Source organism: Macrobrachium rosenbergii, chromosome 56 (assembly GCF_040412425.1).
Source record: "Macrobrachium rosenbergii isolate ZJJX-2024 chromosome 56, ASM4041242v1, whole genome shotgun sequence".
NCBI classification, from domain to species: Eukaryota; Metazoa; Arthropoda; class Malacostraca; order Decapoda; family Palaemonidae; genus Macrobrachium; species Macrobrachium rosenbergii.
In genome coordinates this window covers 41,243,158-41,258,029 of record NC_089796.1, presented here as the reverse complement: position 1 = coordinate 41,258,029, position 14,872 = coordinate 41,243,158, and the positions used below count along the sequence as shown (strand labels likewise).

The 14,872-nt window shown below is 37.3% G+C and overlaps 1 protein-coding gene across 1 annotated transcript in view; it reads left to right on the top strand.

The window, feature by feature from the left end:
• LOC136836658 (enoyl-CoA hydratase EchA19-like) overlaps positions 1–14,872 on the top strand; it is a 302,072-nt gene that overhangs the window by 39,616 nt on the left and 247,584 nt on the right. The window contains 1 exon segment of the mRNA XM_067101129.1: positions 9,455–9,559. Coding sequence (XP_066957230.1) covers positions 9,455–9,559 — 105 coding nt within the window.

Here is a 14,872-nt window from a genome sequence, read left to right as displayed (position 1 = left end):
CATTTATGCAAGCGTATAATGTTGCTAACAATACTTTTATCTTTCTCTTTTACTTTTCTAACTAGAAGATGGGATAAAGAGATGGAGGAAAAGAAGTTGGTCTATTGTAATTTGGTCTCTCTTGCTGCCTGATTGTACGCTACTGCATGCGCCCGCGCGAAATTTAAAAATATTTTATAAATATTGTCGCATCGGTATCAATTGCTTACCCCTTTGCTAAATCGAATTATCGTAAGGCAAAGTATCGTAACTCGAGCACTACCTGAGTATTTTAAAAGTTTTATCACAAAAAGTGCATTTAGTCATGAAAATGAGATGAAAATACAGTAATTAGTGAATATTTCTCAGAGAAAAATACTGCGAATGGGTGAATTTGCAGCGAATAATGCGTATATATGTTCCATAGAGAAATCCGCGAATAGGTGAGCCTGCGAATCGTGAGACCACGAATACGGGGTGTTTACTGTACTCATATTTGCCTTACTGTCAACGACTTCTGGATTCATCCTAGCCTATTTTCATAAGAGGTAACATTTCCCTCACTCATTCAAAAAGGCCCAGAAGTCTGACAAATGATCATGCAGTTCCTATACTGTGATCAGTTTGTCAGAGGCACGGTATTCGTTGCTAGGTAACCAGTGGGTTCTTAGCCACGTAAAAATAAGTCTAATCCTTCGGGCCAGTCCTAGGAGAGCTGTTAACCAGCTCATTGGTCTGGTTAAACTAAGATATACTTTTTTTTTCTTCCTCGCTCTATCGACTAGGAAGAGAAACCTGGGTGTGGCAAACTCCAGTTAGTTCAGAAACTCATTCAGATTCCTCCCTCCAACAAGTGAGTCTTCCTAACATAAAGAACCGAGGGTTTGTGTATCGTGTAGGAACAAATAAAATTTTTATTAAGTAATTTGTATTTTTCCTAACTATACAAACCTGAGGCCCTTTACATTACATCTCATGCTGAAAGTCAAATTGGAATGTTTACGTCTGGGCAGGAGGGACCCCAGCTTACTGGACGGAAAACTGCCTAACCACCTTGTTTGAAAGTTTAATGGCCGTTTCCAGCTTTGCTGAAAGTACGGTAATTCCTAATGTAAAGGGCCTCAGGTTTGTATAGTTAGGAAAAATACAAATTACTTAAAAATTTGTGATTTTAACATTGTTAATATTTCATCACTGTTGTTCTCTCTCTGTCTTACTCTCTCGTATCTTACGCACATGACTGCATTTATCTTTTGTTGTAAAAATAAGAAATGAGAAAATATAGTAAAGATATAAATGAGTATAGTGTAAACTGTATATAAAAAAATCAGAAGTGTAACAACATGAAACAAGCTCTAAAAAGTCTCTCCACAGTGTGTGCATTCATGTACCCCTGTATGTGTTTGTGTTTCTTAGTGCGGTATCACATTTGCCATTTTTCTTTTTTTGCCTGCTTGATTTACTGTATAATATTTCATTACAAGTTTAGTTGACTCTAAGTATGATTATCACACATTTCATAACAGCACACTAGAATATTTGATCATTGTTGACATTTCATCTCTCTCTCTCTTTCTCATACCTTGTGCACACAATTGCGTTCACCTTTTGGGTTTTAAAAATAAAAGAGAAAATACAGTAAAAATATAAATGAGAAAAGCATAAAATATAAAAAAGTCATAAGCATAACAATGAGCTTTATCAAGTCAGCTGTCTAGTAGCCATCTTCACCCATCCAACACTGCATCCCCGCCCTGTCCCAGCCAGGAAAACTGCTCCCCAGCTCTAACCACCTTCCAAAGCAAGCCCTTCTCTACACAGCCTAACTGTCCCTTTCTCTCCCGTGGTGCCCAGCCACTCTTCCCCTTCCCCCCACCTTGGAAACTTTTTGAGGCCTCCCCCACCCCCCACAACCCTTTCTTAGTCTGTTTGAGTGTAAGCAGTGTTACCAATGTTTCCCTTAGGCCGTACAGCATTGCCAACCACCAGAGAGCAGTTTCTTCTAATTTTTAAATATTTGTGTATATATCTTTGGGACTTTGCTCCCTGGTCCAGATGTGTCAGATAATGCCGAGTTCCTGATAATGGCAATATGGATAATTGATGGATTACTGTGTATCTGAGTTAACTTTTAACTAATAAATAGGAGTAAAGCAAAAGTTCATTAGGTCAAATGTGAATCTTCATTCATTTAATCTGGCTTACAAGACACTGGCATAAACAACAGCAAGTACTGACATAAACAGTTGAATTGAGAAACAACCGTTTGCCGATGTCAATTACCGTAACTAACACACATGTATTAATGATTGCGTTACTGTTGTTGACTAGTTAAAAATTTGCTCATTTTCAATGGTGGTTTCCATAAATAGGAATAAAATAAATCTTTATTCATCCTCATGCAATGGAGAGAAAAGTGTTATGAAAGTACTAGGCTATGCCACTAAATTTACAGTCATAGCTGTGGCTGAAGAAAAATTATGTGCAGGCCCCAAAGCGTTTTGGGAGAGGCAAAAGCAATATCCAAAACTGGTGAAATCACACCTTTACTTCATTTAATTTACTGCATTTATGAATAAATTAAGTTACATTTTTAAACACAACTTTGATCATTTACGTAAAAAACAAATATCCGAAACGTGTTTCACTGAGTAACCAATAGCTGTGATGATGCTGGTACAGTCACGTTCAAAACTTCACGATACTCTCAATCTGATTTTTGGACAAATTGTCAACATAGAAAGCAACATGGCAACTACGGCATGGGAGGGTTCATAAATTAGTTGCTGATGAGTCACTGATTTAAAGGGACACGTTATCTTTCTAATTATCGTATTAAAACTTGTGATTTCGGGCTCTATGTTTTACTTGAAAAAGTTAAAAGTTGCAAAATAACAAAAGCAAAGCTTTGCGTTATTAATTATGTATAGTTTCACTATTCAAGCTCTCATTTTGAATTAAATCACATTACTAGGCCCTTGGTCCTTGACATTTGTTTGTATTAAGTTGTTCAAAGAGGCTTAATGCCTACTTAGGGTTTTACATATAATAAGTATTGATGCAAGTCTATTGTTATTTAACTGAATCATTGAAAGGATAAAAGGAATAGAAAAAATAGTTCACATAAAGATTTTAATGAATTATGAAACATAAATGCCCTAAACTAAATATAAATTATATTTCATGCAATCGGCCTCAAGAACACAACGGAAATATGAAGCATAAAAATAGTCTCTCTTTCTTTATTAACAACAGTTTCAAATAATTTAATTTTCCTACTGTGTCTTACATTATGATAGTGAATAAAAGTAATAGTAAATTTATATTCCTTTGGTATAATATGAATTAATATTCCTTTGGTATAAAAAGTAAATAAATTTTTTTTTATAAAGATGAAATAATACATTAGACTTAACCTATGACATAAATATGAATAACAAAAATTAGTCTAATATTTAGTATGACCTCCATATTTTGTCAATCACAGCTCTTAGTCTATTTGGCATTGAATCTACTAATTCTTTGACAATAATTATTCATCCCTCTTTTTCGGTCTTAATGACTCCCACACAGATAGGCAGTGTTTGATCAGTGCAGGTTTGGTTTTTATTGTCCCAGTATCCCATTTACCATTTGTCCCCAAAGATTTTTATTCGGATTGAGGTCAGGAGATTTAGCTAGGCCAGTCTATCGTATAACATTGTTCTGTTCAGCAAACCATCAGCTGACCACTTTCGAGTTATGAACAGAAGAGTTGTCCATTACAAGATAGACTGGCAAATATTGGGATAGTAAGTTTCCTCACTGATGGGATCAGGACTTCATCCAGAATTTCTACATATTGCTGTCGGTTGGCGCTCGTCGATGGGAATCAGTTCCCCTGGATCACGCAGCAGCCATCCATCATCATAATCCTGCAGAAATTCTTCCACTCCTGCTGACGGTTGAATATTTTCTTTATTGAACCTAAAGATTGAGATACACAAAAAAATGTTATACTTGTATTTTAAGAAAATATATCTGAATATCACCAATAGTCTATTAATAAAAATGAGCAATAAAATTTACATTGATATTGAGATTGTTTTCTCACTCTCGATAGGTAATTCGTTAAATTCCAATAGGCTTGAAATGTTATCCTTGAAAGCAAAAGAAAAGTTATATTTTAAGGAGCTTGTTGGTATTTAATCAGTGTAGTAAAGGCGTTCATGTTCCACATAGGCCTAAGCCTACATGAAAACTATTGGTATTAATTACCTTGTAGGTATTTAATCAGTGTAGTAAAAAAGTTCATGATACACATAGGCCTAAGCCTACATGAAAACTATTGGTATTATTTACTTACCTTGTTTTATTAGGTCGCCAGCAGTGGGTATACCATGAATCCAGATGACAAAAAGTCTTCTCATCACACCATAATTATAACGTAATCTCAGAATCCTGACTCAAGCGGTAGATACTGAAGATTGCTCGTTGCTCTTGGTGATTTTGAACGGTCTGCGGTGATGAATTCCTTGGTTGTGTAATCTCCTTCTCACCGTAACATTAGAGATTTGAAGACCTAATTCCTGATTCACTTTCGCAACAGTTGTTATAGGCTGTGAGAGAGATAACTGTAACGATCTGTTCATCCTGCTCTCTATTAGTGCATCGGGGTCGACCTTTTCTGGCTGATTCTGGAGGTTCTCTTCTTCGTTGAAAATCGTTTGATCCACCTGAATACTGTTGTCCGACTGATATTTAATTTGCGGCTAATTTCTTTCTATGGGGAGGATATTATTTTTATGCAGTTCTATTATGACTCTCCATTATAGCTAATGAGGTTTCTTGTCTTTTGGCTCAGGATTTTTTGAAGTCGCCTAAGATGCTCCATCATCACATACGCGTGAATCGGGTATTAGTAGGCTAAATGCTGAGCAGGAGCACCACCACTGTGTCACGTGACAAGTTGCACATTGCTTTGGCGGCTTTTCAGGCGTGCCAATGTTTCGGAGTCAGGGTGCAGAATTTTCTCGTGCTGTTATTGTTTCGGAGATTTGCGTCAGTTGCCAGCCTGATGTTATCGTTCACATTTCAGAATGTTTCGTTTTATTTCGTGTATAATATCCAGAAAGGCAAACTTTTGAGTAGTGAAGATTTTTATTTTATTTTATATTATGTATAGTATTAATATATGTACTGTGTTGCTCTTATAATTCAAAATAAGTTTATAAAAAAATCAAAATAATTCTTTTCACTTGTGAACGATAATCAAAGTACACAGTATCGTCACTAATGAACGCGACTGTACAATGCAGTCAGCTGATGACTTTAAGAATGTAAACATTACCAGAATGCAAATGGCACCTACTCTCTATGTTCATAAATTATACGATGATATGACAATAAGGCATGGAATACAATTGCATACAGTACGATTAAAATTATGATGATTCTTAATACAACTGTATTATTGGACTTTTGCAAATGGATATCTGTCGGTGTAACAACCTCTCTCTCTCTCTCTCTCTCTCTCTCTCTCTCTCTCTCTCTCTCTCTCTCTCTCTCATGTGTATTTTTAAAGAAACAAAAGAAGCAGATTTTTAGGGTTTTGATGAAAACAAGCCAGAAAAGTTTGAAGTGCTGGAAAACGTTGAAAGGTGCCAGGAGATCAGAATTCAACAGTGCGCTTGTAAAGTGGTTCAAGCTCCAACATAACGAAGGTGTAAACATTTCTGGGGAGATGCTCATGGAGCGGCCAGGCTTTTCACAAGGAACTAAACCTAATGAATGACACTGATTATATTTATTCATAAGCTTTGTTCTACTTTTGATAACACAGCAATACATCTGTGGAATGAGCTGGCAAGACTTTGTTTACATAGGGCTTTTTTTAAGGGTGATTTCTGTCATCTGGGATTTTCTGCGGCCTGGCAGTGGCCTGGTCCTGAGGGTGGTGGATTGAAGAGGTTAGACTGTATTGTTTATTGATAATGAATGACAAAAATGATAGTTTAGGTTACATTTCTGCCATTTTAGAAGGATATTTGTTATGCACTAGCAAATTCAAATAACAGGCAACCCTGTTGTCTCCAGGAGCCAATTATAATGGATTTTACGGTAATAATAATAATGGTATTACAGTAATAATAAAGATAAGGGTAAATACCAATATTATTACAGTATTTTGGAGTTGTTCTAGGTAAAAGTGCTAGTACTCTGCAGCATCTTGTTAAACTTTAGCTTATCAGTTGCCTCATCTTCAAACCCCATTGTACATCTTAAGAGGTCGGGGGCTGAGTGTGGGTGGGATCTTATATGCCATCAAATATGAGTGATTTTTGCAAACCTATAATGATTGGTGATAGTGAATGTTTTCTCAGTTTCAGGGATCCTTAATTCCTCACACTGTTGGACTGTGGAACAGTCTCCCTGAGGATGATGTGCAATTGGAACTTTAAAAGTTCATGCAAAGATGCAGTGCATTACTACCCTAAAACAATTATCCTTGTATTTTACTCACATTTTTATCTGTTTATTTATTAATACGTTAAATTATATTTTTCCTAATAACTGATCTCTCTTTTTCTGTATTCCCCATTACCTTCTGTTACCTCTTTCAAACGAACACCATATTCTTTGGAAGCTTGAATTCTAAGTATATGGCCCCTGTGGGCTTGTTCCATATGAATAAAGCTCATCTTCTGAATAATAATAATAATAACAATAATAATAATAATAACAATAATAATAATAATAATACAACCAATCTTTTTAAACTGGCTCCCTTGGGACCAGACCACTGCTGAACCACAGAGAATCCCAGATGACAGAAATCACCCCTAAAAGACCCCAATGTAAACAAAGTCATGTCAGCTTATTCCACATATTTATTGCTGTGTTATCAAAAACAGAACAAAGCTCATGAATAATCACTGTCATTCGTTAGGTTTAGTTCCTTAAGAAAATTCGGGCCTGCTCCATAAGTATCTCCCCGGAAAGGCTTACGCTGTAGAGTTCTGATCTCCTGGCACCTTTCATTGTTTTCCGGCACTTCAATCTTTTCTGGCTTTCGTTTTCAGCAAAAGCCCAAAAATCTGCTGTACATGAGAGAGAGAGAGAGAAACTATTGATCCCAGTTAGGTTGTTACACCGGAACTTATTGATTTGAAAAATTCAAATGGTAGTTGTATTGAGAATGATCATTTTAATAAAACTTGTTTTATGTACTGTATGCAATTATATTTCATGTATTATTGTCATATTATTATATTATAATTTATGAACATAGCGTTCAGATGCTTTTTGCATTCTGATAATGTTTACATTCTTAAAATCATCAGCTGACTGCATTATACTGACATCATCACAGCCATTAGTTGTTTATTGAAATGCATTTCGGAGTTTCATTTTTTTCCCCAAATTATCAAAACTGAGTTTAAAAATGCAACTTACTTAACTTATAAGTGAAGTAAGTGTGTTATTTCAACAGTATAAGATGATGCTTTTGCCTCTTCCAAAATGTTTTGTGACCTGCTCATTATTTGTTTCTTCAGCCATAGCTACAACCGTAAATGGCATACTTTCATAACACCTTCTCCATTGCATGAAGTATGAATAAAGATTTATTTAATTTTTATTTATGGAAGTCACCATTGAAAATTATCAAAGTTTTAACAAGTCAACAACTGTAACACAACTCTTAAATTAATGTGTGTTAGTTACGGTAACTGACATCGGCAAATGGCTGTTTCTCAATTTTATTGTTTATGTCAGTACAGTACTTGCTGTTGTTTATGACAGTGTTTTGCATAAATCAGTAAGTGGTTGTTGATTATAAGAAATGGTAATGAATGCTTCAATAAGTCACAAGGTTGGGAAGCTTGATTTAATGTATGAAGATTCGCATTTAACCTAATGAACTTTTGCTTCGAGGCCTATTTGTTAGTTAAAAGCTAACTCAGATATAATATGGATTATCAGTGGTATCTACCGAAACTGAGACAGGCATAGAAAGTCTGTCTAGTGTAATCTACTGCAAATACATCTTGCGCTAAACACAAAGTGGTACTGTATATGATGAAATCGTGTTTTTCGACCAAATTTTAATGATTGCATGATACACGAGTATATATGCTCCTTGCAGTATTTTTGTATGCTGTATGTTTTTGAGTTTCACAGAATGTTTTCATTGGAAATAAACTGTGCTTGTGTATTTATGGAGCAAGCTTCAGTTCCGAAATGCAAAAAATCCCAAAACTGAAATGACGTGTGGCGCCACCCTTGTTGCCGCTCAAGAACTAGTGGTTGTTGATTCAAAAATGCCCTGGATCATGGGAGTTTCTGGACCACAGAGTGCCGGATTTAAGAGGTCGGAGTGTACTGAAATTATATCAAGAGCAAATTTTTACTGTTAAAGTAACTCAATTTATATACATAATATGCCAAATGATGTCTGAAACTCTCAAAAAGCTTGTGAGTGTTAATGTCATTTTACTAAAATTATAAACTTGAGTGCTTTTAGATACTGTGCTGTAATTATGTGAAAATAAGAGCTCATCCATACAGGTCAGATGAAAAAAATTTTTTTTAATTCAGATATGGAACATAATAAAAAAATACTGTAATCAACATTTTCCGTACACTACATACGAACATCATGAAACAAATTGTCCATATCCTTCAACTTTTTTCACTGAATATGTGTGCAGTATCTGATATTACCTTTTTATTAATCTAAAACTCCTCATTGTAGTAATCATAGACTCGAAAATAAACGTGCATTGCTTATTTATTAGTAATAAATTGGTAAAGTTTGTGAACTTACCATAAAATAATGATGAAAATAGCAGAAAAATAAATAAAGAAATGAAAAATAAAATAAAAATGATAAAGCAGTCAAACAGATGTAGGTAGTGTACGAGCTTACTTCATACATCTTTTAATGCACGGACAACCACACTTTCTTTATATGCATCTCCCTCTCACAGAGACTGATATGTTGCCACTTTAGTTAAACTACTAAACCTCTGGTGGCATATAGAGTAGTTAGTGTTCGGTGTAGATTTACTGCCTCACCTGTGTAAAGCTTGCCTCAATTTTGCTTTTTTAATTTGGGCCGATTTTTATTTTTTTCAGAAGCCCTACATATATCCGAATGTATGATGGTGGAGACTTATGTTTATCAAGGAGTTACTATATTCATTGTATTTTTTATTCTGGAAAACTCTGTCCTGCAGTGCTTGCAAAGGAATGCAACTGTTGATATTCCAATGTAGTTGATAAAATATGGTGTTCATAGCGGTTGCTGTGATCAGAAGAGAAGGACTAGTAGTGATATATTCTTTCCATACAAACAATCATACCAATGTATTGTGCCTCTCTTTATGTATAGTCTTGTAGGTTATCTTGGTCACTTTTTTCGTACAGGGGTTACAAAGATGTTTTTCCACTATTCTTGTTATTTTATTATCCTAAATTGATCTGCCTTTTTCAGATTTGGTAGTTGTAGAACACTTGGGTAGTATCACAACTATTGGAATTAACAGACCATCAGTGAGAAATTGCATAAATACTCCAACAGCAAAAGCTCTCTTGAAAGGTAATTTACTTTATATAGTACGTAATTTTATGGGATTCATATTTTAGTGCATGTTGCAAATTTATTCCTGCTCTTACATAAAACATACATATTAAACAAATTTTCTAAACTTAGTAAAATAATGGAAGTATAACACCAAGTTGTATAATTCAATTAATGGGGTATAACCAGATTGTTTAATTCCCATCAGTTTATGTGCCCAATTCTGCAGTCAGCAGCTCCCCAGCCACACAAAAAGGAAGAGCTACCACCCTATTTTCCGAAAGACTAGTCGAAATGACCATTTGATGGAAAGGACAATTAGTTGAAAAGGCTAATGTTTTTCAACTGGCTCATTGACTTTATATGTGATCGTGGTATCTTCGTAGTTTAGCATGCTTTAGTTTAAAAAAACTTAAAGGTTAAAAGTTTTAATTCAAAACCATATCCCCTCAGTAAAATGGAGTTTATCGGGATGGACAGAGGTGCAAGAAGACTCCTTTATGAAGGATGAGCGTACTTGGTTGGTAAAACGAGTGGCAGGAGGGTTTATTGGAGATGTGAAAAATGCAAGGAGTGGACAGTAATGCGAGCATGTGATTGATGGTCAGCCTTCTTAGCATTCTCATCCACCCAACGATTTGCGTAATACAGGTTTGAAAGCAATAGATCAAATAAAATAATGGGCTTATGAAACTGAAGAAGTTACTGGTTGCATAATAGATAATGCTGTAAGTGCTTTACCTCTAAGTGTTGCAGGAGCACTGCCAAAAAAGTCTTCTCTTTTATACACAGTAAATAGGATGAGAGCTAAGCAAGAATATGAGGATTTAAATGTCTCGACTCGAGAAAATTTTAAACTTTACGAAGATGACAAAGTGAGAATTTATGTGAAGATGACAAAGTGAGACTTTATGGCCCTGATAGAAATTTAGATCTCTTAGCTGGTAAAAAAGAAAAGTTAAGTAAACCTTAGTTTAAACAAAAGGCAAAAATAAACAACAGCAGGCAGCTGATTAACAAGCACAAACCAGAATACCCGATGGAGGCTGGCCTGAAGGATTAGATTTATATTACGCGTGACTAGAACCAATTGGTTACCTAAGCGGGACCTACAGCTTATTGTGGAATCAACCACATTATAACGAGAAAATGAATTTCTATTACCAGAAATAATTTTCTCAAATTCTTCATTGGTCGGTCAGAGAATCGAACGCTGTCTCAGCAGAGTGCTCAAAACTGACGGCAGATGTAACAAACAAAAGGAGAAAACAACAAAAACAAAAAAAATACCAACAGGTCCTGTCAATGAGGAACTCTTAGCTCAGAAATGCACTGGGTTTTGTGACCAGACCATTTGATGGCGCACTAATACCTGTCATCAAAGATGAGCAGCTCGTGGGACTCAGTTGTATTCCATTCATGCACTGATAGGCGATAATAAAACATGGCGGAGCAGCAATCCACACGTGGAACGGGAACCAGCAGTAGATATCACTAACGTGCTTGACAAACTAGAATTGTGAAGAGATCCATGATATAATATTCAGCTTTAAAAAACAAGCTAAATTCAGTGTATTTCCTCTATTCATGTCGATTTTGAACTGGCAGCTATAAAGAGCATTAAGAAAATTTTCGCAGAAGTTAGTAGCTATGGTTGTTTTTGCCATTTTGGCCCGTGTCCTAGGTGGAAAATTCAGTCATATGGCCTCCAAACATGGTACAGAGATTTTACAACTCTTTTCTAATCAAACAATTAGTACAAGCTCTTGCATTTGCACCCCCTCAAGATGTGTGTTCTTTGTTCAATGATTTCATTGAGTCTCCAGATACAGAAGCTGATGAAGCGTTAGGTGAATTCTTAGTTTACTTGGAAACTACGTGGCTAGGGATGACTCAGAGAGGCAGACAAAAAAGACCAATTTTTTGTATAGATATGTGGTCAGTGTACAGGAGAGTACAAGACAATTTACCAAGAACAAACAACCTTTAGAAGGATGGCAGTGCTTGTAATAAACGTATTTCGATGAAACATCCGACGATTCCCAAACTACTTGGGAAAATTTGAAAGGAACAAGCGTGTAATGAAATTTTAATTGAACATGTAGCAGTGGGAATGAATAATGCTAGAATGTTCGAGTAAATGAACGTTTAAAAATACTTGTGCCCAATTACAACAGAGACCAAGGCTTAAATTTCCTAAGAGCAGTTGCATATAATTCATAAAATTAGTTTTTATTTACACTTCAATTAAAATCATGTTTAAAATTTCTTCCTGTCTTAAATTTAATTAAAAGCGGCTTTGTTCTTTTTGTTATTAAAATGAAAGAAAATGAAACAATTTTATTTTATTTTAAGTATTTTTCTTTGTACAGTATTATCGAAGTGAAAGAAATTAATGAAAAAAATTCCCCTTCCATATGTTTTTATAATAAGCATATCTAATAGTTTTTCGACAAATTGTCGTTATACAGTACTACTTGTCAGTTCGACCAATTGATCATTCGACTAATTGTTTTTGAAGAATTGTCTTTCGACCAGTTGTCTATTGGCAAATGGTCTGCAGACCATGGTGCCTTAATGGTAATAGTGATAATTAGGTCACTGTGTCCAGTAATGAGGCAACAACTTGCTTCATTTGCTCACAAGAACTCTTAAGTTTGCACTCTTATATTTTCATATTTTTCTTGCTTGTCCTTATTTTTGTAAGGATCTGGATGTTTATCGTGTTTAAGAGTTCTTGCAAATTCAGGGAATATTGTGTTTAGTCTTATTCACTGCTACAGGTACAGAAAATACCGTGTCACTGCCCTGATAGGCTTTTGTGAGTGCTTTGTTTATGAATAACCACTTTGCCAGCCTTCTCATGGAGTATGCATTCCTTAGTACAGTATTGTAGTGAATTGTGTCGTTTGTGTTTTATTTCTATTCATATCCTTCATTTGTGGGGCAGAAGGTGCAGTATAGTCAGGGCACTTTATTACTGTATATTTGTTGAGTTGCAGTGTTTTTCACAAGTTCCACGACTGTTTAACTTTGCCTGTATAGTTTTATTTTTTGAGCTTTGGTTTAAATGCATACTCCCCAGTGCCTTTGGGTAGCTTGAAAACTAGGTTTGTATCTTATTTTGAAAGAATTATTAGTTTTAGGTGTTTCTATTTCTTTGCTCATTAATATTATTATTAGAGGTTTGACAGTGGTTTATTTTTGGCACAGATGCTATGTTACTGGTTTTATATTGCTTAGTGTTTTCTGTGCGATCTTTTATGTGATGGATTTTATTAGCAAATGTCTCTTGTCATTTGTTAGGCAATTTTTGTTTAATATATTTAAGTCAGCCAATTTTTCTATAAGAATTTAAATTATTTGCGATGAATCTTACCTACTGTTAAAGTCAACTTACATCTTTGCATCTTTAGGTGTGATCAGCATTCAAAATAAATGAGAATAATGCTTGGGTGACCCAGATGGACTATTATCACATTTTCTCCCCCAGATGGTGTTGTAATATATTTGTTCTTGCCAAATGTGTCCTGCCATGTTTTCAGTCATACAGTGTAAGTTAGCCTTACTATATTTTACTATATATTTTGGCTGTTTTTCTCCTGTATGGTGTTGTGCTTGCTTTCTGTTTTTACATGATGCCATTTACAGCAAGCAGAAATAGAAGTGTAAAGTCCCCGCTCAATGCGTTCTCTGTAATGAACATCCCATTTTCTGTGGTGCCTTCACATTCGACATGGGTCGGCCGAACACATATTATTATCATTTTTGTGAATTGTATATTTTATTGTCTGTTCAAGTGACCATGCATTGTGTATATGTAACAGAGTATTTTTGTAACAGACCAGACATTGTTAATCATTATGTTTTTTTTATGTACCTGTCCTGTTTTTGTAGAGAAATAGTTTGACCTCAGGTCACTTGTAAATCTTTGTACCTGCGGTCTCTGCATTATACGCAGACGTCCGCACGCCGCTTTATAAGCGGATCGCTTCATCAATAAACCAGCAGTACTTGTCTTCCTGCTCATTATTTCGCACCTCTCTCACAGTGGTGACCCCCGGAGTGGTTCCTGGAAGCCATTAACAAACCCAAATGGCGACTAAGTCTTGGCCTGACGAACCAACCAACACCCCTAACGGACTAACTACGGCACTCCAACAAAGCATTCGGGCGTTACCGACCCTTGTTGGCAGGTCACCGGTGTCATTAGGGGACCCACACGGCACGCTCCCAAGCGTATATTGACGCGAGTGTTCCCTCACACTCCAAGTGAGAGCGTGGAATGAGCATGGACGCAGACATTCCCGACCACATACAAATTACTGTGAACTTCTCGGAGGCAGACGTCTCCCTCGCGCAACCCCCTCCCACAAGCTCCTCCATGCCGGTACCTGCAACCCTCGCGATGACCTCCCTGACGGACCAACCAAAGGCTGCCACCATTCACCCACCAAAGCGCAGCGTCCTGGTTCTACAGGGTTGAGGGGCAATTCAGGGTAGAAGGCCTAACCGATGAGGTGTTGAAGGCCGACATCGCCATCAACGCCCTTCCGGAGGAGATAAACAAGACGATCGTCCAGTGGAGTTAAAAGCCACTCTTGTCAAGACCTGCTCCCTGCTGGTCTCCGAGAGAGCTGCCCGCGCCCTCGACCTTGCCCTCAACCCCCGGCAGGAGGGAAACCTCTTGGAAACGTGGCATGCCCTCCAGGACCTCCTCCTCCTCGCTGAGACTGACAGCAGTGGCAGGCGCAAAGAAATCAGCCTGTTGAGGGAGATCTTCCTGAGGCAGCTACTGCCAGAGGTCTGTGGGCAGATCACAGAGGCATACACCCTGCCGGTTGAGGACCTGATCAGAGTGGCGCAGCAGCTGACGGACTCCATGAAGGCAGCAAAGTGGGTGTCCATGCCCCCACACCCCATCAACTGCCTCTAGCTGAAGGACCCTACCACGGAGGGTGTCAGCGTTGTCGCCCAGAAGAAGCCATCCCACCAGCAGAAGAAGGAGAAGCCGGGGCTTTGCTATCACCACCAGAGGTTCGGGAAACCTGCCCGGAGATGCGAAGCCCCCTGCCTTTTCTTCCCTCCAAAAAATGGGGGAGGCGGCAGCCACCCACACAGGCCACCATGGCAGCAGCAACTGAAACACCCAAGGGCCCCGCACCAGTAGGCTTTTATGTTCGCGACACCATCTCCGGCAGGATGATGTTGATCAACACCAGAGCCATGCGGTCAATGTTCCCGCCTTCCAGAGAGGACCGCGGACGTCCGCCGGACCTGACTGCCTCCCTGACAGCCGTCAATGGGTCCCCCATCCTCTCCTACAGCACC